This window comes from Tetrahymena thermophila (assembly GCF_000189635.1).
Source record: "Tetrahymena thermophila SB210 genomic scaffold scf_8254649, whole genome shotgun sequence".
Taxonomy (NCBI): domain Eukaryota; phylum Ciliophora; class Oligohymenophorea; order Hymenostomatida; family Tetrahymenidae; genus Tetrahymena; species Tetrahymena thermophila.
Genome location: NW_002476417.1, coordinates 16502 through 40368, shown reverse-complemented (window position 1 = coordinate 40368; position 23867 = coordinate 16502). Strand labels below are relative to the sequence as shown.

At 23.1% G+C, this 23867-nt stretch overlaps 4 protein-coding genes across 4 annotated transcripts; 2 read left to right on the top strand and 2 right to left on the bottom strand. All coding sequences in view use genetic code 6, as the record gives it.

Annotated features, from left to right (window-relative positions):
- Positions 1-1212: 1212 nt before the first annotated feature.
- TTHERM_00266270 (transmembrane protein, putative) lies at positions 1213-13513 on the bottom strand (the record flags this gene model as incomplete). Its single annotated transcript, XM_001015862.3, has 21 exons — positions 1213-1238; positions 1381-1437; positions 1493-1561; positions 1640-1756; positions 1809-1874; positions 1931-2221; positions 2276-2664; positions 2756-4477; positions 4555-5056; positions 5111-5559; positions 5688-8149; positions 8215-8906; positions 8957-9264; positions 9324-9371; positions 9444-9586; positions 9651-9764; positions 9821-10372; positions 10511-11029; positions 11083-11559; positions 11658-12638; positions 13001-13513. 21 exons carry the CDS (start codon positions 13511-13513, stop codon positions 1213-1215), a joined length of 10497 nt encoding a protein of 3498 aa, XP_001015862.3.
- Positions 13514-16349: 2836 nt separating this feature from the next.
- On the top strand, positions 16350-17198 carry TTHERM_000266261 (hypothetical protein; the record flags this gene model as incomplete). Its single annotated transcript, XM_012797596.1, has 1 exon — positions 16350-17198. The coding sequence occupies one exon, from the start codon at positions 16350-16352 to the stop codon at positions 17196-17198; it is 849 nt and encodes a 282-aa protein (XP_012653050.1).
- A 633-nt stretch (positions 17199-17831) lies between these two features.
- Positions 17832-22063, top strand: TTHERM_00266260 (hypothetical protein; the record flags this gene model as incomplete). Its single annotated transcript, XM_001015861.2, has 2 exons — positions 17832-20655; positions 20712-22063. Exons 1-2 carry the CDS (start codon positions 17919-17921, stop codon positions 22061-22063), a joined length of 4089 nt encoding a protein of 1362 aa, XP_001015861.2. The 5' UTR covers positions 17832-17918.
- An 835-nt stretch (positions 22064-22898) lies between these two features.
- Positions 22899-23352, bottom strand: TTHERM_00266250 (syntaxin, putative; the record flags this gene model as incomplete). Its single annotated transcript, XM_001015860.3, has 3 exons — positions 22899-22975; positions 23040-23131; positions 23231-23352. 3 exons carry the CDS (start codon positions 23350-23352, stop codon positions 22899-22901), a joined length of 291 nt encoding a protein of 96 aa, XP_001015860.1.
- Between the last annotated feature and the right edge of the window lie 515 nt (positions 23353-23867).

Genomic DNA, 23867 nt, shown 5'->3' with positions numbered 1-23867 from the left:
CCTTAACTAATCTCTCTAAAAAGGATGAAATCATCTTAATCCTAGTTTTATGGCTACAAATTTTATTAGGATATACTTTAAATTGTATCCATTATATTATTTATTTGTTATCCTTAATCACCTCTACCCTTTAAATATCGTTTCAATTTACAATAGAATATCTTAAAAAGATTAATGAGTATTTAAGAAATCTCTTTAGTTTAATATTTTATAAATAAGTAGTAATTTACTCTTCTTTATTAAAATAATTACAAAATTTAAAAGTAAAATTAATAAAAGATATAGAGGAATTTATTCATTTTTAAATTAGAAAATGTTAACATAAAAATTAAGAAAAAAAGAAATATGAGTATTTGATCATGGTTTTCAATTATAAATTAGTACAACTTATGTGTAATTACCAATTTTAATTAAAAGGGTTTAAAATCTACAAAATTTAACAAGATTTTCTAATAATTAATTATAATATCTACATCTTATGAGATTGAAATGAAAAATTTGATTTGATTATGAAATAGGCAATGCAAAAATTTGAAAGTGATATCTTTAATTTTATTCATCTTTTTTTGTTGAATAATAAAGTTGAATAAACAAATAAATTAATTGAAGTATTTAAGCAATTTATATCTTTTAATTTGTTTAAACTTTATTATTTATCATAAATTGTTATATTTTATTAAAAAGTTTTTACATTTAAATAATTAATTTTTAAATTTTAAAATAATTTTGCAAAAGTAAATTTGTACTAAATTGAATATAATTGTCGTTAAAAATCATTTTTTAATTTTCTTAATTTTAAATTTTAATTGAATCATTTTATACATTTTAAAACAAAAATAGTTTTTTTATAAATTATTTCTGATATTTTTAAATTTCAATTAAATAAATAAATAATAAATATTTAGTTAAAAATAAAACAAGTTAAAAAGAAATACTTAGATAGATATATATATTTACATATAATCTTATTTATATAATTTGCTATTATACAAAATTAATTTTTTACAAAACAAAATTTTTATTTATAAACTGAAAAAAATTTTCTATCGTTTCTTAGGAATTATTTAATCACATGAGATTTCTTCATATTCATTTTTGTCTTGATTGAAAACATTTTTTGTATTTTAAAGATGTTTATCATTCTAAATTTAGTTTTTAGGTTTGTGCCTCACAGTTTTTACCTGCCGAACTATTATAAAATTTATCTTTTATTCAATCTTACTCATCATTTTTGTATCCTTTTTTGTATTATTTTATTATTTAATAAATTTACTTAATTCTTATAATGGAAGATTTTTTTTCATAAAATATTTAGAGTAAAAAGTTAAATTTTAGATCTTAAAACAATAAAAAATATGATTTTCTAATTAATTTTTTTACCTTTCTACATATTTTTAGATCCATTTTCAAAAACATCTTTCTCATCATAATTGTTCCCTAAAAAATAATTAAAGTTTTACTTAATGAAATTCGTTACTTTAAATTTTTTTACCAGCTGCTTAGAAATTGTTGGTAACTCCTTTAGAATTAACATTTTTTTTCTCTTATAATTCAATCTATTCTATTTATATTAAAACAATAAATATATTTATTTTTTTTTAATTACTAGTTTTTTTAAATTAAAAGACAAAAAATCTACTTTTTAATCCCTTCTGCAAACTTGGCCCTATAAGTTCATTACCGTTTTGTTTACCTTCTTAACCACCATTCCTATAATATTTTTTATTGATTGCGTCTTCTTCTTCTTAATTGCTTCCTATTAATCATTTAATTCTTTAATAAATGAAGATCTCTTTAAATTATTTTACCATTTAAATATTACTTTTTCATAGTTCCTGGAGCACTTGTCTATCCTTACAGATCAAATTTTTCAGCTTTTTAATAATAATATTAAAATTTTTTTTTTGAAAACAATAAGATAAAAATCAACATATGCGTCCCTTCGGATTTAATTCAGTAAAGTAATTTTTTTGCATAATTTCATTGTTTTCTACTTATTCTCTTTCATTCTGATCATTAAAAATATCTGGATTCGACACATCTGTATCATTGTCAATAATAATATTCAAGCTTTTTTGCTTTTCTTAATTTTCTGCATTTATTTTTTAGATAGTTTAAGAGAAATTTGGTTTTATAAGTTGGTTCTCACTTTGCTTAACTTAGAAACCCTCACTACTATAAATTTAATTTTTAGAACCATCCTGATCATATTAGTTATATCCTAAATATATGAATTAAAATTTAAATAAATAGAATATTTTTCATTTATTTTTACTGCTTGTTTAAAACTTGCTTGTAGCTCCTGGAGTATTTATGTTTGTTTAGTCTTATAAATCTAACTATTCTACTATTGAGTGCTGCTATTATATTTATTTCAAAAAATTATTGCTTCTTCCAGATTGTATAGGTGAATTTGTGTAATTTTTAACTTATTAGTTTCTGAACTAAGAAGTCTTAGGTGTATTAGTAGTTGGTTAGTTAATACTATCTTTAGCTTAATATCTTGAATAAGATTTAAGCACTTTATATCTGCTTTTTATATCTTAACTCTCTTCAAGTATCTTAGAGTTCTTTGATTAAGCTACTTACAAGAAATCTACTGTATTTCCGTTTACTCTTCTCTCTCTAATGAAATCCATTATATGGACTTAGATTAATTTCCATCTTTTAATTTGGTTAAATAAATATTTTTGATTTTTTTATAATACAATATAACAAATAATTAATTAAATAAATTAATGTAACTTTATTTTACCTGTAATGTTTATCAATACCAATCAGTTCTGGTTTATGCATAAGTAGATATAGGGATGGGAAATTTCTTCTCATTACTCCATCTTTTCTAAAGAAAATTTCTTCTCTAAAGAACTCCCCTAAAATCTTAAACAAACAAATTGCTTTAGAGTTTTTAATACTGAAAATTTGCTGGGCTGTAAATGACTCAAGAAGTCTTAGGATAATAAATCCAAGAACGAAGAACTTTAGACCAATAATTATTATTGATAAGATTTATTTATGAATATCATTAGTAATACCTTAAGAATATAAACCAAGTATAATTATTATAATGGAGAGAGCATTTAGCATATGATCTATTTAATTTAATTTCTTATTTCTGTAGGGTTGTATTCTTAATTACAATAACGAGTATAAAAACAGAATTAGTATGATTAGAGAAACCTTCTCTAATATTTAGAATAGAGAAAGTTATGTCAGTATAATGATAACTTAACGCATGGTCATTTTCATGATTTCCCACCACCAATACTATGGTTTGAATTCAAAGTAAAGGAATCCATATCTTCTATAAGTTTTATAATAGAACGTTTTAAATCTTTGATACTTATCAATAATTCGATTATTTTAGTTATTTGAATTATTATTTGGATTTTATGATCTGACACTAGTGTTAAAATCAACCTTCTGGACATCCTAAGAACACATTTTTGAGCCATCACGAAGGGATTAATCTTTTTGAATTTAGACTGAGTTTTATACTTTAACTAATCTAGAAAGATTATAAATTTTTTCTCTGTTTCTATAGAGAACGAGGAAAATAATAAGTGGGTATATAAATGTCGAAAAGATAAATGTCAAAATAAGAAGAGGGAACCATCTAAAGTATTCATCAGTGTAGCATTATTTACTCATTTAGCTTTACATATAATATTAATTTCCTACCGTTTAACAAGTTATTACTTGCAGAGAAGTTGAAGTTAGAGTTTGCTAGAAGAAATACATTAAGAAGAGACATGAAGAAATCAATGGTGAAGGTAAAAGATACAATGATATTAAATAATTTATTCTTTCTTTCTTGATGATGTTTACTAATAAAAATGAAGCATAAAAAATTATAACCAGAGCTAAAAGGAAGGCGCACTGTACAAAGGTAAAAAGAAGCCTTGCATATTCAATAGGATAACTGCTAAATGCTGAAGATGGGTCGCTTAAATAGCAATCAAATCCATAGAAAAGATTTTAAACAGGAATAAGCAATTCTTTAGGAACCGAATATACTTAATCGCTGAAATTCTTATTAGATATGGTAAGCTAACTAATAATTTCTTAGACTGTCATGTAGTGTATAAGAAATTTAGAAAGTACTGATAATTCATATTTAACTAGAGAGTTTTAGACCATATATATGTTAAGCTATTTAATAACTTGTCCTTTGATGTAATTAATTGAGCTTTGTATATTGCTGTAGATCTAAAAAAATATGTAGAGACCAGTAAAAGCTAAAAAAACTATTTAAGAGGATACTTAGCTTGCCATTTATGAACACTTTTAGCAAGTGAGAGTAGAATAAAGACTAGTCAATCCATATCTAGTATTCCAAACTGATCCAGTTTAATCACATGACTAGCAAAGAGCTCCTATAAATCCCTCTGCACAATAATTAGATGTCTAGTTGCCATTGCAAGAATTGTATTTAGCGTCACATTGATAAAATTCATCGGATAATGCATTTGTCCTCCTAAATTAAATTTAGTTGATTAAATGAAATTAAAATACAAAAAATATTTGCTGATAAATTAAATTTAAATATTTTACCAATAGCCTGGAAGAACAGTCAATTAGTCACTATAGCAATTTGAGGAATATTGTGTTTAGCAAGGTTTGCATTGAAGCCCAGAATTAGGTTGTGGATCAATTAATGAATAAGTACCATTTGCACAAATATCACACTAATTGATTATACAATTTCCACAACGTGGTAAATACACTTCACCTCTAACACATTTTCTGAATTCAACAAAGAAATTGATGCATTCACTTTACACGAAATAATTAGTTGGATTAATCCTACTTAAGCCATTAAAAGCCAAACAAAAACTTCCTGTCTTTCCTGGAACACCAGATATCGAAATGCTGTCTAGCTATGCACCATAAAATGAATTGTTTTTACTTTACCTATAGTCAACAATTGTAGAACCATCGATGCTAATAGTTTATTCTTCGATTTTAGCTATAGAATTAATTTCTTGAATCTTAACATTTATGCTATTGATTTCATCCAATACTTCTTAAGAGAGCTTGAATCCTGAAGGTAAAACTTTTATTTTAAATATAAAATTTGATAATCTGTTAAAAAAATGAAATAAATTACTTGAAGAATATGAAGGATTAATTGTCTAACTGAGAGTATCATATAGTACAATACCAAATTAAAAATTTGATTCTCCACTCCTAAAGTTAGAAAACCTGTATTAATAAACTAAATGATCAGGAAGATAATTTTTTTCATTAGGAGAATCAGGAACCATTGTCTCAAAATTAAAATTTGTTGTATTAACAGTTGGAGATATAATTGTAAAAACATTACTAATATCTGGTCCGATAATATATCCCACATTATTTTAGTAGTAATTTCCTTTTATATTCCAAAATCCATTCACATCCTTCGTAGCTCTTAAATCAGATGGGTGTATTTAAAGTAAAAATCTAGGAACCAATCCTATATATCTAATAGCTCCACCATGACCTGCTTAATTTTGCATAAATTTTGTTCCTTAAACCTAAATATCAGATGAATCTAGCATCAAAGCACCTCCAGATCTTTCATTAAAAAATTAATAATAAATAGTGTAATAAATTAAAAATTTTATTGTAAATTATTAAAGAGAGTAGACATTTTAAACGGATGATAATAATTTAGTGAATAAATTAGTTAATTAATTATTTACCCATAAGCAGTATTTTATGAAAACGTAGAGCTTTCAATATCAGAGGATGAAAAAGAATTTTTTAGATATAAAGCACCTCCATTTAAAGCCTTATTTTAATTAAAAGTGCATTTGTTGCATGTAAAAATTGAGTTAGAAACAGCACTTATAGCACCTCCGTAATTTTATGATGAACTTGAAACTATACTTGTGCTATCTAAGTTAATTTAACTTTTAGTTGCATAGATTGTGCCACCTTATCCTATGGATTAGCATTAAGTAAAGGTAGACCCTTTTATAGTTAATATAGATGTATCTGAGTATATCGCACCTCCTTATCCTTACGAAGTGATACCAGTAAAGGTGCAAGTATCTAAGCCTAGAGTACTTCCTTATATATATATTGACCCACCATTAGAAGAACTTTATTCAGAAGTAAATGTTACAGTATTAAGCTAGATAGTGGAAGAAGAAGAAAATATGGAACTACCTTAAGTCTAAGACTTATTCTTTTAAAAGTTTGAATTTGAAATGGTCAAAGATGATATTCCAACTAAATATAAGGCACCACTTTAGAGTGCGTTAAGACTAAAATTTAATTAATCTATTTTAACTTGGGCACTGTTTTAAATTTTTAATAAACCTTACTAAAAATTTGTGTTTGAGCTGAATTTAACATCAGATAAATTTATATTAACTACTGAGATGCAATTTAATATCGAAATTTAATTTATTAAATTATTAGAAGATGTACTACTAGCATCCACTAATTAGTTTGTATACGCATAAACAGATGTACCTTATAAAGATTCTGAATTTATTAAAAGTAATGATTATACGTACCAGTTATAGACATTTGAAGTCATAGTAATTGTATTTAAAGAAACAGAAGAGCCTTAAAGTTGATAGTATTTTTTGGTGTTAAAAGCAGAGTTAGAAGATGCTGAGACCGCTGCATATGTAGTGTTACTTTAAATCAAAAACAAATTAATATTGTTAATAAATTAACAATTGGTTGTCTGGAAATTTTTAACTGCTTCCGAATTTATTATACCTTACATACTACTTTGATTACTTTTATTATCAGTTACTAAAATGTTTTTAACTGTTACTGTTGGAATCAAAGAAAAGTTAATTATACTATTAACTTAGCTTAGCTGGATACTTTAAGGTATATTTGATATTATTGTATTTCCTTAGATTGTAAATGTATCTAATGTAACTGAGGATGTTGCTAGATTTGGATTTTGAATAAAGTCTTCAACATTATTACGGATATCAAACAAAATCAAATCAGTAAGAGTTTATCCCTTTATCGTAATTCCTTAAAGATATATAGATTATATATCTGAGAAAGACAGGTAACTTGCTTGAGAATAAGTGCTACTTGTAACTTGCAATTATCTATTTTCAAGAAGTAATCTTGAATTAGTTGTTTAAGGACTATAACTTATAGTCATCTGAGAGAGCTGAACGCTTTAGATAGATTAGAAAATTATTTGCTAACCAGGAACATTGGATTGAATATCAATATATGATAAATTAACTGAAGTTAATGGCGTTGTCAAAACTGAAATAGGGCTTTGTAATGGATTTACTATGAAGATTAGATTTAGATTATTCATTACTAATTAGCTATATTTTGATGCTGATAAGAAGAATTATGTAGACCCATAAACTTTGATGCGAACACTCTGCTAGTTAGTAGTAGATGGAGGGCTGTCAACACCAACTGGAGTAAATACTAATTATGACTGAGAACTGAAACTGAAAGAAGGGAAGAGTGGTAGACTTATTCCTTCTGATAATGTTATTAGCAATCTAAAATTATTTACTACGGAAAAAAGCTTCATCTGTTTGTAAGTTGTCTCCAAATTTGTTAGCGATCCTGCAAAGAGTTAAGCTGAAGTAGAAAATTAGCAAGTATCTATACTTACCAAAGGAATAACAATTTATTCCATAGCTATATATGAATAAATGGTTAGCTAAATTCCATAAATTCCTGAATTATCAGATTTATTAATTATGCTAAAGTTACTAATATAGTACACTGAGTCAGTATTTTAGTATGAACCTAGATAATTTAGTATTTTTTTTGTGGCATCTATGTAGAAGATAAATAGATTTTAATAGTAGGAATTAATAAAATAATTTTCATTTATATATTTAAATGATGAAGCTTTTTAAGTTTAAAAGTTTGTAAATGTGCTTGCTATATTGAAGAACTATCTAATGCTTCCGATTTTAGAAAAATCTACTGAACTGTAAAAATTGTAATGCCCTGCACAAACAATTGCGAAATATGATGAAGATTAATTCTCTTAAATTTGAATGTCAGGACCTGTGCATGGACTTTAGAGAATTCCTAAACGCTAAGGGTTAGCGTCTAAAATATTATCATTAGTATTTGGATACCTAAATAGTGATAAACTAGGATAATTAAGAACTTAAATAAAACCTTCATTCACTCTTTTGACTAACAACTTTTAAGGTATTACGAAAAAATAATGATAAATTAAAATTTAGATGCATTTGTGAAAAAAATTACATAATTGCTATTGACAATTTGAAGAATTGTAATTTAATAACCAGTGTAAGATTATGGCTAAAGGGTTATAGCTTAAGGAGATCCTATTGAACCCTATTAATAAGCAAAACTAAAAATTGAACCATCTGAATAGGTTGTAATTATCAAATTATTTTAAGAATCAATAATTTCTTTAACTAATAATGCATGTGCTGAAGGAGGATTTATAATACCTACTGATAAATATGTATCGTAAGTATATACTTACAAATCTCCAGAAGTCTGGCTAAAGATCAAGTGTTTGAATTTAGTATTAATTTGTACATTTGTAATAGCTGATGCTGTTGGAGTAGTTATCGTATATGTTTAAATCAACTTAGGAGTAGAATCATAAAGATAAACAAAATTAAAAAAAGTGCAACTTATAAGATTAGCAGAACTGAAATATTGTAAAGATGTACAATTATTTACATTTACGGTACCTACAACACTAAGAGCATTTAAGTCTATCTTTAAAATTTACTTCGGATACAATCCCAAAACAAAATTAGTACCAGGAATTTATTTAAGCTACCCTTTAGTGTATTCAAAGTATCCTCTTTTTTAGTAAGTAATGTATGTTTGCTGGTTGATCGTTTAATCCCACACCTGAATTAAGCCTAAAGCATCTGTAGTATATGCTTTGTTATTTTAAACAAGCATATCGCTTATACCTAAGTAAAAAAAAAATTACTTTATATTAAATTAATGATTAAAATCTTACCATAAAAACCTTGAAGGTTATTTTAGTATTCTGGAGTTAAGATACTATACATATCCAATACAGATATTTAATTATTGGATTGCATAAATACTATACTATTTAAGTCTTAAATATATTTAAGGTAATAGCAATAAGTAGATGATGTACCTGCAATATATTGATATTTTAAATTCATGCCTGGAATGCTAAAAATCTAAAGAGCCCCTTTTGCATCACATGTTATCAGTACCCTAGATGAGTAATCTAAATATCCATTAAAAAGAGGCTTAAATGTTGGTTTTATTGGTTAATCATGGAGGTATGTTTTCCTATTTATTAAATAAGCCAATTTAAAATAAAAATATCTTTCTAAAATTTATTTATTTACAAATTAGGTACACTTAAGCCTGGGTAATAGTAAACAACTTTGTCTAAGCTTTTAATGTTAAAAATGATATTTTAGTTAAATTATATTTAAAAAACTTAAATTTAATTGAATTTAAATTACCCTGTTACTATTATGGAAGGCTACTAATATTAAGGTTCTTAAAATACTGTCATATATCCAATACCACTTTAGTTTATTTGTTATTACCATATAAGATTAAATGTTTAGCTGTTATAGAGCCATACATTTCCTGGGTTATTAATCTTTTAAATAAATTTAATTTTCAAGGTAAATAAAATTATGATAAATTATAATTTATTTTCTTACTTAAAACATAAAAAAGATATTTAAATCTTGCGCAAATGATCCTTAATGCCCTGGGATTGAAAATACAGCTACTTTTAGAGTATCATAATAGAGTAATTAACTAGAGAAAGAATTCTATTATTAAAATAATTAAAGTATTAATATAAATATTTATTTAAAAATAAAATTACGCTTGCAATTAGGATAAGATTTTTTTTTACGTCAAGGTATATTGCATTAATAAGTCCTATATTCGAAGCAAGCGATTGCTAGTAGGTCTTAGGATTTATAAGTTTATTTGATACAGGATCATATGTGTAGTAACACCAGCTGCCTTTAGAACTAGAAATAAATACTCTGTTTAGATTATCATCTATCGTAATATAAGAGCTTTATATATTTGTATCAGTATAAGGAATATTATAAGTACTGACTAATGAAAAATCTGTATAGCTTAGATGATAAAAAGTAACACCTTGATAGAGAAGTATAAAAATAGCATTCATTTTCTAGCTATATTTTATTTCATAAATAAAAAAAGGCATGTTTAATTATGGATTTACAAGCACAGTCTTAAGCAATTTAGTTTATTCCCAATAGCTGTAAACATACAAAGAAAAACCATAGTATTAGTATATTAAACCTCTTTCAACATCTACTTCTATTGAGCTAGGAGCACTTAAACTAGGAGGTATTTTTTATTTTAGTATTGCTTATTGTTCTATATAATTTAATTAGATTACCTTTTAAATTAACAAAATAAATTTTGAATTTTTTTTAAAAAAATTAAGGAAAGAAATATAAAAATTAATTTCAACTTATTACTAATTAAAATTTCAAAGTTAAAATCATAAATTTTATAAATAAAATTATAGCTTTACATGACAGTAATAAAGAACTAAGGTAATGGTTTATCCATCTGAAGTAATTTAAGCACCTACAACGGTCTACTAAGTTGATTAAATTTTTAATTAAATCCCTGTTTTGTAATTTAATTTCACATATGTTGTATCTGCATAAAATATATTAACTATCGAATTATTTGTATCAAATTACACAAAGCTAACTGTTCCAGTGTAAAAATTAAGTTTTTATAAAATAGCATAAGTAGGATCAAGATAATTTAACACAAAGACAGTACCTTGACTTCCTACATAGATAACTTGTTACAATTTAGTATCATAATTCATGTTAGACCCTTATTCTTTTGTTGATAAATTTTGCGATTTTACAATAGTCTACAATTAAGTGTTAACTACACTCGCTATGTACTAACCAAAAACTACATAACCAATCATTATCTAATTATTACCAGAGAAATCTGCAGCGAAAATTATATCAACTTAGCTTACATTTGGTATACTTAAAACTCCATTAACTTTTTAAGTTACATCATAAACCTATTAAAAAAAATTTATTTATTTATTTATCAAGTTATTTAAAACATATTTACACCAAAACTTGCACTTGATTAGGCAAAATACCCAACCACAATATTATTCTGGATTACATATGTGCTAAAGACGTTAGAAGCTGTGTAAGTTAAAGTTGGGGATGCTTAAAAATTATTTATAGGATCATTGTAATCAAAAACATATACACTATTATTTGTTGAAACTACTAATTTCTTTAAGGCTGTTACTAAAAATGCGTATATTGAACTCCAACTACCTAAAGTATAAGTACCCAAAGGTGGTTCTTATGAATTCTATTAAAATCTTCTATGAACTATGCTTACAGCTTCTTTCTGCAATATAAAAAAACAATCTAAAGTATCCTAGTCATACAGTAGCTAATAGATCATCTAACTATTTGGAATAGTCAAAGTATAAAGTAAAGAAGTAGCCTTATAATCATATACTTGCACTTGATATTTTCTTGAATCATTAATTTGTGCATTTGTAGAGAGTTATACATAGTAAACAAGTAACTATATTAATAAAATAAATAATTTCACTAAAAAATAACTATTTATTTATTTTATAATTTTTTTTTTTTTTGAAAATAAATGTAAAAAGATTTTTCTACCTTATTATTAGGAATAATAGTCTAAAATCTAACACCAGGTATGCTTGAAGTAAACACCATTTTTTCAAAAGTTAGAGTACTTAATTAATTAATTAAAACTTAATTAGCATAATTTGCAAAAATAACTCTATCATTTGTGTAATCTATTTAAGATTATACCATAGAATTGTTATCAACAATTATATTTACTCCATTGTAATTCAATTAAGTAATTTTACTATTTTGAATTGAGAGAAAAGTTACTTAAATATCTCCAACAGCTATAATTTAGTTGTTAAATAAAAAGAAACCTAAAATCAAATTTGAAGCTAAAGAAATATCCTTAAACAAAATAGGAGTAAGTGTACTATATTTATAAACAAAGAAAGTTTGGCTTCCTCTAAAGATAATATAATCATTAACTTAGTCTTAATATATATTTATTTAACTTATTTGCAATGAGCTTACATAATTAGTTTGTTAAGTATTTAATACGTATAAATTACTTTCTGAAAAATCTATGGAGATTTCATTGAATGTTAAAGTCGCTACTACAGAATTGTCTGCTAGTTTTAGAATTTTTGCTACTGATGTAGTATCAGTGAAAATATATCTACTGTTTTTTGTATCTAATCTAATTGCTACATAATTTACTGTCTATGAGTAACTGCATACTTGCTGACCATTTAAATTTATTACTATAAAGAATGTTTTAGTGTCTGGAGTGTAACTAAAATATCTGTATGCTCCTTAAGCACCATAAAACTATAAGTTAACAGTAATACCATTTAAAAGGTTCTCAGGGTTGCTAGGTAAGGTAGGATTGGCTAAAGAAAATAAGAAACTTGTTGCTGGGTTAGATGCAAAGATAACAACATTATCTAAATCAGAATTTTGAATGATACAACCTTGTATTGATAGATTCTATCCAAAAGTTGATAAGCTAATTGTAACTACTCTCTATGGAGAAGAAGTGGGTAATCTATAATAAACGAAGTATAACTGTTAATTTATAAAAAAATAAATTTAATATATTTGTTAAGAAAACTTAAGAAAACTGATTTGTAGTAATTGCTTTTTTAAAAAAATTAAAAATCAATAATTTATTTTCTACTACTTAATTAATAGACAAATAAATAGATTAATTAATTTATATAAAGTTTGGTAACTACTTTATAATTAAAAAAAAATAATAATAACCTAAAAATATTTTTTTTAAACATAATTTCGCTTTTTTCATTTATGCCAATCTATTTTGCTTTTATCTTTTGAATCAGCTTTTTAATTAGGATCTTAAATATTTATTTCTTAAATACTTAAATCTAAGAATTTGTTGTTATTTTAGTTATAGTCAAAAATATTACTTAGTTTCCGCTAAATGTGACATAAACTGAATGCATCATAGATATGCAAGGATTGCTAGCTACAAGAGATTTTTATGTGCTTGTGAATGGGGTAGTAAATAAATTGACTTGCGTTCCGTAACTACCATCAACTTCATAAACATTACCACTTTAATCAAGGATATGATATAATATAGTTTACTAAACTCCAAAATCCCAAGAAGTAGTAAGAACATCAGTGTTTGAAATAGAATATGAATTCAAAATAGATGAGCTCGTGACATCTATTATTGATTGCTATCCACTATTTCTTAAAATATACAAAAATGGCTTTCCTGATGGATTTTATGTTGAATTCAAGTAGCGATATGCCTTTGTTTATTAATTAACTATTGATGTTGAGATGAAATTATACTCTTTAGGAAAAGGAGTATTCCTAAAAGTACATGGCTCGCCTTTATAAAGATTTATATTTACTATAAAATAAATTAGAGAAAATATAAGCCTATTTAACAAGCTGAGGTCTCTTCCCATAAGATCTCTATAATACTATTGTTTGCTAATAATTTAATGCTTATACTATATCTTTTTCACAATAAGAAAATATTAAAGTTTAATAAACCTTGCAAAAGTATATGATAAATATTATTTCTTAATCTATCTATTTATTAATTTATGTAATAATTTTAAATTATTTATTTATATGAGTTAATTAATGATTGAATTAATTATATGTACGCAGATTTGATTATATTCATCAAAAGTTTTACTGTAAAAAAAATTAGACTTGACTTGAAACCAATTTGATATATTGTATGTATTTATTTCTTCTCTTCTTTTATCATCATTAATTTGTGTTTATAATTGACTGATTTATCCTACTTTTTTTAATGTGAATTATTATTATTTCTTCGTATTCTCTAAAATTCAATAAATCCTACATCTTTATTTAATTACTTCTTTCATAATTACAAGTTATTTTAATGAATTTTTTGTTTACCCATTAAAAAATTAAGGGAGATTTTAAATAAAAATACAATTTTTATCAATCATATTTACTTAGTTATTTTAATTTCTTCTTGAATTTATCTTTCGATAAAAATATTTTACAAATGTGCTTTATTTTAGTTAATAATACTTTTACTTAAGCAGATTACAAAAGTTTAAATTTATTTTACACATTTTTACATTTTTGAGGAAAATAAAAAACAAAAATCAGCCAGCCCAACCCAGTTTGATTTTTCAAAATTAAAAACATAAATTATGAAAAATATGTAATTAAGAAGATAGTGAGAACAAATTTTTTTTGTTTCGCTTTTAATTGTTAGAACTGAAATTAGATTTTATAGCTTTATCAAAATATTTAAAGTATATTTAAATTACATAAAGAAGATTATATAAATTTCCTTTCTCTTGTTTCTTCAATCCAAATTGTCTTAAATTTCAATATCTATTTAATTTATATTAATCTCATATCAAAAAATAAGTTTTTTAAATAAATATTTTCTCCTATTATTATCTATTCAAAAAATATTTTTTTATTCTTACATAATTAAGAAAAAACATTGAAAGTACTCGAATACATCTCTATATATTTCATTCGGTTTTAAATTAACCACTAAATTAATCAAAATAAGAAATATTATTGATTAAATTTTATCTATAAAATTATTGGCAACCTCTCTATTGGTATAGTATCTGTTTTTAAAAACTAATAAGAATTTTAGATTACTTAAGAATTTTAAGTAGTCAAATAAAATAAGTGGAAAAACTGTAACCATTAATGTCTAAAATTTCTTACTGATTACTTTTTAATTTATCTAATTTTTATTTAACATTTATTTTAATGATGAAAATCTTTCAAATAATAGCTTACAGATTAGAAAAGTTATTTGTGTTAATTGAAAATACATCCATACAATCTTATTCTAAACAATTATAGTAAGATAAATTTATATCTATTTTTTCAAATTCAGATTATTATAAACTATAATTTACTTGATTTTTGTATATTTATATTTTTTCTTATAGTTTTTTCATCCTAGTTTTCATAATTTTTCAACAAATAATTTTATTTTAACCTTAACAAAAGTCAAAAATTATATTATATTTACTTCCTTTTTTTTAAATTACAAATCAAACAAATAATTTGTGATATTGAAAATTTGAAAACATAATTTAATAATTGTAAATAAGAATTTGAAGAGATTGGAATCATAAATTACAAAGAAAAATATTATCACATCAAAACAAAAAAACTTATTTGATTATTTTACGACTATTCTATTAAATTAAATTGACATATCTTCTTTGTTTACAGAAGTAAATATAAGTAATTATGCAATTAAATTGCTTTTTACTATCAAAAGATATTTTTCAAGAGCATTGAAAATATATATTTTGTATTTTTATCAAGCAAACTTACAATCATATAGTATTAAAATCATAAATATTAATTAAAAATCTAATAGCATGTTATAACTATTAAGGTTGATTTTATTTTATTAACAGATTTCATAACTTTAACTTATTTTTGGTCTATCAATTTTTAAAGTATCTTTAAAATAGACTATTTTCTTGATAAAAATATAGCCGTATGCCATTCAAAAATTTAGTGATTTGAGATCACTATTTTTTTGAATGGCTTATGTATTTGAATATAATTTATATAAAAATAAATAATTTTATTATAGAATTCAATTAATAATATTTATAATTTTAATTTATATCTATCTTTATGATTTTTCAATTAAATTTTTAATTTTAGCCTATATTTTTTATTAAAAAATTAAAAATTAATTTTATTTTTCTAATTAAATAAATGAAGGTTTATATTATTTCAAATTTATTAAACAAGACTATATCTTATTAATAAATTAATTTAAATTATTAAAATAATTAAGATTAAATATTAGTATGTCAAAAAATATAGTTAATCAAAATAAATGCAAAATTTTATATTATTATTAATAGAAAATATTTACTATAAAATATATCACTATTCTTTTTTATAGCAATAAATTATTATGATACAAGTGTGTATTTATTTAATTATAGAAGTTACTGAAATTATTTTTATTTAAAATTTATTGAAATAATATTTAATAAAGCCAATAAAACTAGTATCAAATTTTATTTTAAATATTCAATAACTATTAAAATTAATTGAAAAGTATGTATTTTACAAAATAAAATCCATTAAGAAAATAAATCAGTGATAAACGAACTTTTATCAATTACAGATCAAATTTGAATTCAAAATATTTATTTCCACCAAATTAATTAATTATAAATTATCAGAAAAACATAAAGAGTACTCTAAAACAAGTTAATTAAAACACCAAAAAATAAGCTAAATTAAAGCTTTATTATGGAAAGAGATTTATTTGTTCCAAAAAAATCTTTAAGCCAACAGTTTTCACATTCTTTAAATATTTACAAGACATTTTAAGATTTAAATAAAGATCAAGATGATTTATTGGTAGAAGATGTAGATTACCTAATTTAGGAGAAGTGTTGCTCATAGAATTTAATAGAAGAGAATAATAATGAAACAACAACTATGAATAGTAGCAGCAATTAGAATAACATTATTAAAATTTTTTTCTCAAAATCTCAAAAAAAATAAAAAAAGTAATTTCTACAATAATTTTCAAACAATAATTCTAGCGAATCTATAAAAAAAGAAAATATTGTATTCTAGTAGCTTATTAAGGATTCTGATAGTTAATACTTAACAATGAGTTAAGAGTTTGATGAAAATATAAATGATTAAGAGAACCAAATAGAATTAGAACTCCAAATCTAAAATAGCATAAATTATTAGTCTGATCCTATTCTTGTGATTGATGATAGCAATTAACCTCTCTCCTAACATAATGTACTTGTAAATAGAGAATAATTAAATTTAAAGAGACCCTTTTTTAAGCTAGAAAAAGAAAATCAATTTATAAACACTCTGAATTTACCAAAATCTTAAAATAAAATAGTAAAAAAGGATATAGTTAGTAAAGAAATTTTAGAAGAAAAAAAAGTAAACCCTAATTATAAAAGGAATATATAATCAATACAATACAAATATACTTAATTCTAAAAAAAGCAGCTAAAAATATCAGAAAAGTAGAATGTAAAATCATAAAGAGTCTAAAATGAATGTTTAAAATTATCGTAAAACCATTTTAATATAAGAAATATAAATGATATAGAAATCTAATAATGAATTATAAATATCATATAATATATAATAAATTTTCAAAAACACAAACATTTAATCAATTCAACAACAATAATAAAAAAATAAATACATAAATCAATCAATCAATCAATTAAAAAATAAATAACTTCAAAAACAACTTAAAACTATATTAAAAGCATAGAAAAAATAATAAAATTAATTTTGAGCTGTTTGAATATTTAAATTAATAATATTAATAATAGCTAACTACTTACTAAAATATTTTAATTAAAAACTACAAAAAAACTAGAAGATTGCTTCTTAGTATTATATCAAATTTATACTATTAACTTTGTTTTTATAATAAGTAATACATTTTAAAATTTTGTATAATTTTATTTTTAATTTTATATATTTTTAAAACACAAATTCATAAAAATTTTTTTTTAAATTGTTAAAATATTTTTTAAATATTTATTCTAATTAATGTAGAAATAAATAAGGGAAGCAATTTGAAAAAGTAGTTGTTAAATATTGTTTTTAATTCAAATATGGTTTGAGTAAAATTAAATTAAAAATCAAAAACAAATAGTCTTTTTTTATCAGATTTATTTATCATATATTTTGAAATTACTTTTGCTTAAGTAAATCAAATATAAAATACTAAGATTTTTATCAGTTAACTAATAAATTAATTCAATAGAGAAATATCAAATTTCCTACCAATAATCAAATACAGGTATAGAGCAATATCTTAAAATAAGCATGCTAAGTAATTATGTCTCAGAGCTAGAAAAAGAATCTAAGCTCAAAGAAGGAATGCTAATAAAGCTAAACTTTAATTATCGAAGCATAAAGTCAATAGATCCTATCAACTAAAGATACTAATTCATTAAATAGCTATATTTGAATCACAATCAGATAGAATCATTGAAAGGGATAGAATAGTTTGCAAATTTGGAAGAGCTCCACATAAAATTTAATTATATAAGTTCATTAGAAGAATTGGAAAGAATACAAAACAAGTAGTATTTAACTATATTAAATTTAAAGGGAAATCCTGTTGAAAAGAATTCTAAATGCTGCTTTGATTTTTTAATTAGCACATTCCATAATTTAAACGAGTTAAATGAAAATGTTAGATATAATAACTCTTCAGCGAGTGGAACAGGATTGTATTTAAAAGACCATTTTAATTCTTCAAGAGGAACTCGCTCTATTTCGTACACTAATTTTAATAGCAGAAACAAGCAAAAGCTTATTTCGAATGCTAAGGAACTTGTCTAGGTACTTGAAAATACCATCTAAAGATAAAATAGTTGCAGTGGGCTTAAATCATACAGAACTCCAAATAAATATATCTAAGTATAAAATATATAAACAGGAAACAATTTTAATCTAAATGAAATTAATTCTCTTTGCACTGATAGAGAATATTACAATACATAAGCCTAAACAACTCATAGATAATTATAAAATACTCTAACAACTAATCATATCAGAAACGGATATGAAAGCAGTAGAGATTAGTTAAATGGAATGCTCAGCTCTAGAATGCTTAAAACATTCTATTCGCAATAAAATAATAGTAGCCTAATTAATAACAATTAAATGTAAACAAACTCAATTAATCAAAATAGCATCAATGTGAATTAAATATTAAATTAGAATAAAAGTAGTTAAAATATAGGAATAATTAATTAATTTTTAAACACTCACTCTTCCAGAGTTAATTCAATTGAAAAATAAATTTAATAGTAGTAAGATTCTTCAAAGAAATAATCATAGCAAGCTTAATTTAATTAGAATTTTAATGGATCTATTTAGACAAGATTTAACAATTAGGTATAGGGTTTTGAATAGTCCCTTTAAGCTTTATCTGCAGTGAGTCACAGACCAAAATCTATATCTAATTACAGCACTAATATTACATAAGAGCTACAAACAAATGTCTAGAGCTTAAGGAACTAGACTTCTTATGGATAACTTAACACTAAAAACTTTGATGGTAACTAAATTCATAATTTGAAGTAAGATGCTGGTCATATTCAAAATAGCTAGAGGAGCATATCTCAATATAACTCTAGCTAGAGTAGTTGTAATTAAATCAGATCAAACTAAGGCCATGTTTAAAGTTAATAAAATTTCAAGAGAAACTCTTCAACTTAAGGGTTAACAAATAATATTTAAAATTATAATGAGAACATAAATTTAGCTTAAAACTACAATAGTGTTTCCCCTCATTAAGCAGATGCTTGTCAAAATAGTTCTTAAAAGAAAGGCACTGTTATGACAGAAGGAAATTCAATTATAAGCTTTAATTAGAGCAAAGTACACATGTTTTAGTAACTTTCATTTAAAAAAGAATAGGTTTAGCAAAACAGCTACTAGAAATCTAGATAAAATAGTGATCTTTCCTTATGTAATGTAAACTCAATTAGTAATAATTATAATTAAAAAGATTACCCTTCTCAAATCTTACAACCCACGAATAGGAAATTGTTTCCTCCTGAGAATTAATCAGAAGCTCTATCCTAATAATAGAATAATTCAAAATATTTATCAAATAGGTAGGAAATGCTAAATATTGTTGAAAATCAAAAAATAATTAATGCTACCTTGAATCAAAAAAATGTAATTTATGATGAAAATAATAATTCAAAAAGTTTGAAACAATAACCTATTAGTTAAATTAATAAATTGGTTGATTTAGGTAAAGAAAATAATAATATATAAAATAATTTTAATTAAAAGAGTGGATTGCAAAACAAATAATTTAATAATCAGTCTTATAAAAATTAAAATATGAAAATCAATTTTGTGTCTTCACAATAATAAGATTTAAGCAAAAATATGTAGATAAATTCTAATTAGCAAAAAAATTAATAATAAAAAAATATAATTGATATTTAGGAAGTATAAACAAAGTAAATAGCTTGCTAAAGTAATTAAGAGATATAAGATTAAAATTTTTATGATAATTAATCTTATTAACAGTACAATAGTATAAAGAACAACAACTAAAGATTGTTGTTGAATAATACAAATATAAATTACAGTTCCTAATCTAAAAAAAACCAACAAAATCATTCAATATCATTTTTGAGCAATGAAAACTGCCATACTGTAGCAGCAAACAACAGATATAGTAGCAACGATTAGCAGATACAGACTCAAAGAAGTGTAGCAAATTAACATGAATCTAATTAGATAAATCCGAACAACTCTTTACCTATTTCAACTGAAATTGACAATGGTGGATACAGTTCATCTTAAGTCACAAATTAAATTGACAATTAAACTGAGACTGTTTAGCCATTTTGTTCTACTACTTCTGTGGATTAAATTCCTATATCCACTAGCATATCTATTACCCCTAATTTATAGAATTAGCAATAAAGTTAATTACAGATAAGAAATTCAACTTCGAATGAAAGCCTATTTACAAGAGGCGTGCCAGTTCATCATGTAAACTAAGCAACTGCTACTTTTGCCAAACAAAGTAATTTATTTAACTTGAAAAAATTTATTAGCTAAAATTTAAAAAATACATTTAAGGTAAATTATAAAGAGAAAATACTCAAGAAGGAGGTCCTTTCAATTTTAAAAAATGTTAAAGCAATCTGTAAATAATTGGAAACCAAAAGCATTTGTAAAACGAAATTTAACAAAGCTACAATAATTATCCTTTGGACACTCAAAATAATCCCTTAGATACAGACTTATCATTCGATAATAATTTAGTTCCATTTCAAAATCAAAATAAACAAAAGAAGAGAGCCTTTTCTTAAAATTAGAATGCAAACTTTAATGGAATAGGTTCAACGAATAATTTATAGAACTAACAAGTAACATCTTAAAATTAATTTACATAAAATTCTCAGTAACTATAATCTAATTTTAATGAGATGGCTTCTCTCAATTTGAGTAGAATTTCTCATATAAATGGTAAAAGTTTCATGAATATCTCTATTCCTCATATGAAATTTGATGGATGTGTCCTTGAATCTTAAGGTCAATTCTAAATCGAAGATGACAATAATATTCTAGTTTCAAATAACATAAATCCAAATAACTTATCTACTTAGTTTTTGAGTGTTCCTCCTTAGTAACGAAGAAGTGTAATTATATCTGATATAATAAATTAAGGGAAGTAATAATGCTAAAACTCATCTTAAAATTATTAAAATTCTGTGACAAAACAAGATAACTAATAAAACATATTAAGATAATCTTCTAATTTATCTTTTCTAAATAAAAGCTCTGTTTTTTATAACGATCGTTTGAATCTGCATATAGAAAATATTGATACAGATATTGAGTAACTAGCTATCTTTTTCTACTAAAAGTCTCTTAAAGAAAAAGCATTCAAGTCTCTATTTTATTTAAAAGCATTTAATGCCATAGAATAAAAAATTTAATAACCTCAACTTTAATAGGAGACCTAATAATAAAGCAGATACAATTCAAGTTTGAAAAATTCAACTTAATTTGCTTAGGGAAAAGCAGCTTCTCCTCTTAGTTAACTTTAAAATTCAAATAAATAAGAAAATCACTCATAGACACGCAGTAGTTCTTCTCTAAATAATATTTAAATATCACGTTAATCTCCTCTTCATACTTAGATATCTTCTCCTAATTTAGCTAACAACGATGTCAACAATTTATAAATCTTAATTACATAAAATTCTATTAAGAAATAACCTACTGCTGAATCAGGCTAAGAAAATGTAGCAAATTTTGTCTAAATTAAAGACCAAAATTAGATGTGTAACAATTAATCTTAATCCATAAATGATTGCAGTGGAATGGTAATGCATTAAAACACATTAAATTACTCCGAAGAAGATGAAATGTTACTAACCTAGCACAATCTTCCATTATAAAGAGATTACAAATGGACAAACTGAAAAAAAACTCTATATTTGATTTGATAAATGTGTTCTGATGGAACATTTAAAAGTAATTAGTTTTTATAAAATAAAATAAAGATTATATATATATATTATTAAAGACCATAATATTTACTTGTATTTCTATCTATACTTAGTAAGTAAATTATTTTAATTAATTAATTTATATAAAAGTAGTAAAAATATATTACAATTTATCATTTATAAAGACTAAATAATTTTTTAAAATGCAAAAAATATTTTTATTTAGTAATTTAGTATCAAAATAATTTTTAAAAATTTAAATATTATAAAAACAGTTGGAATTATCGTTGGTTTTATCTGGAACTTCATTTCTTATTTTTTAAAACCTTCATAAAATTTTACATTATTGAAAAAACTTTTATTTTTTTTACTTTTTAGTTGCATGATTACTTTTTTTTGCTCATTTATAAAAATAAATTTCAGTATAACCATTGAATATTTTTACTCTGAATCCACAAGTGATTTTAAGTAATTTTTTTTCATTAAATACATTAAACTAAATAAATTATTTTTCTATTTTAAAATTTTAATATCTCTATAATATTTTTTTAGATTTTAGTTTAGCAAAGATTATTTTTCTTTTAAATTTAAATTTATTTTAGTAAAATATCTTAATTTCGATATCTTTTTAATAAAATAATGAAAATATTTTAGCTGAAATTTTACAATTAAGTACAGAACAAAGTTTATTCTATAAATTGTATACAAATAAAAGATTAATTATTTTAATATTTAGTTATTTTTATGAGTTTATTTATAATTATTTATATAATTTAAGCTTTTTAATATGATTTTTTATATAAAGTTATCATGTGTAGATAACAAGGAAAATTAAAACACAGAGGATGCCAAAAAGAATCAAAATCGTGCATATTTGACTTGTATCTATATGTATTTAGTTAAAATAATATTTTTATTAGAAAATTATTTAAAAATATTTCTGAATTACCATTTGTTTATAGTAATTTAGATAGTTTTTTTTGAACTGCATTCATTCTTACTCCATTTTTATCAATACCTTCCTCTAAATCCTAAAGCTTTCTAATTTTTAACGAAAAAAAGTATTCAGTTAGCAATTAATTATCAATCTAATACAATTGTATTATTCAATTTCTAATATTTTTTAAATATGATTATTACTATCCCATTTCATCTAAACCATCTTTCATTAGTCCTTATTGATCTTTCAACTTATCTACTACATAATTTATTTCATCAATGTGCTTATCTTGCTCACTGATTTCTTACTAATACATGTTCATTTTAAAAAAATTCGTTTAATAGATGTTGATTGATTGATATTAAGTGTAAAATTTAGTTAATATTTTTGATTAATTTTTTATCGAAACCACTATTTGAAATTTTTAAAGAAATTTTATTAAATAAGTCCAAAATCTTATAGATTAAAGCAAAAGAAAGTCTAATTTATCTATTTTAAATAATAGATTGTAAATAAATAAATAAAAAATAGACTCATTAAAACTTATAAAACCTATTTAAAAAACTTTAAATAATAAATTAAATTAATATAATTCTGGTAAATTTAACTAAAACTAAATTAAAATAAAAAATATTTTGTAAAATAAGTAAATAAATAAATAAATCTGACAATCTATTCAAATAATAAATAATACTTAATAATGAAAAAAATATTATTTTTAATTTAAATTTAAAACAAATAATTTGGTGAAGATAGATGGTTAAACAAATGCTTGAAAAAATATAGCTAATTATCTCTTTTATTTAAAATATTTATTTACTTTAAATAGTATATCAA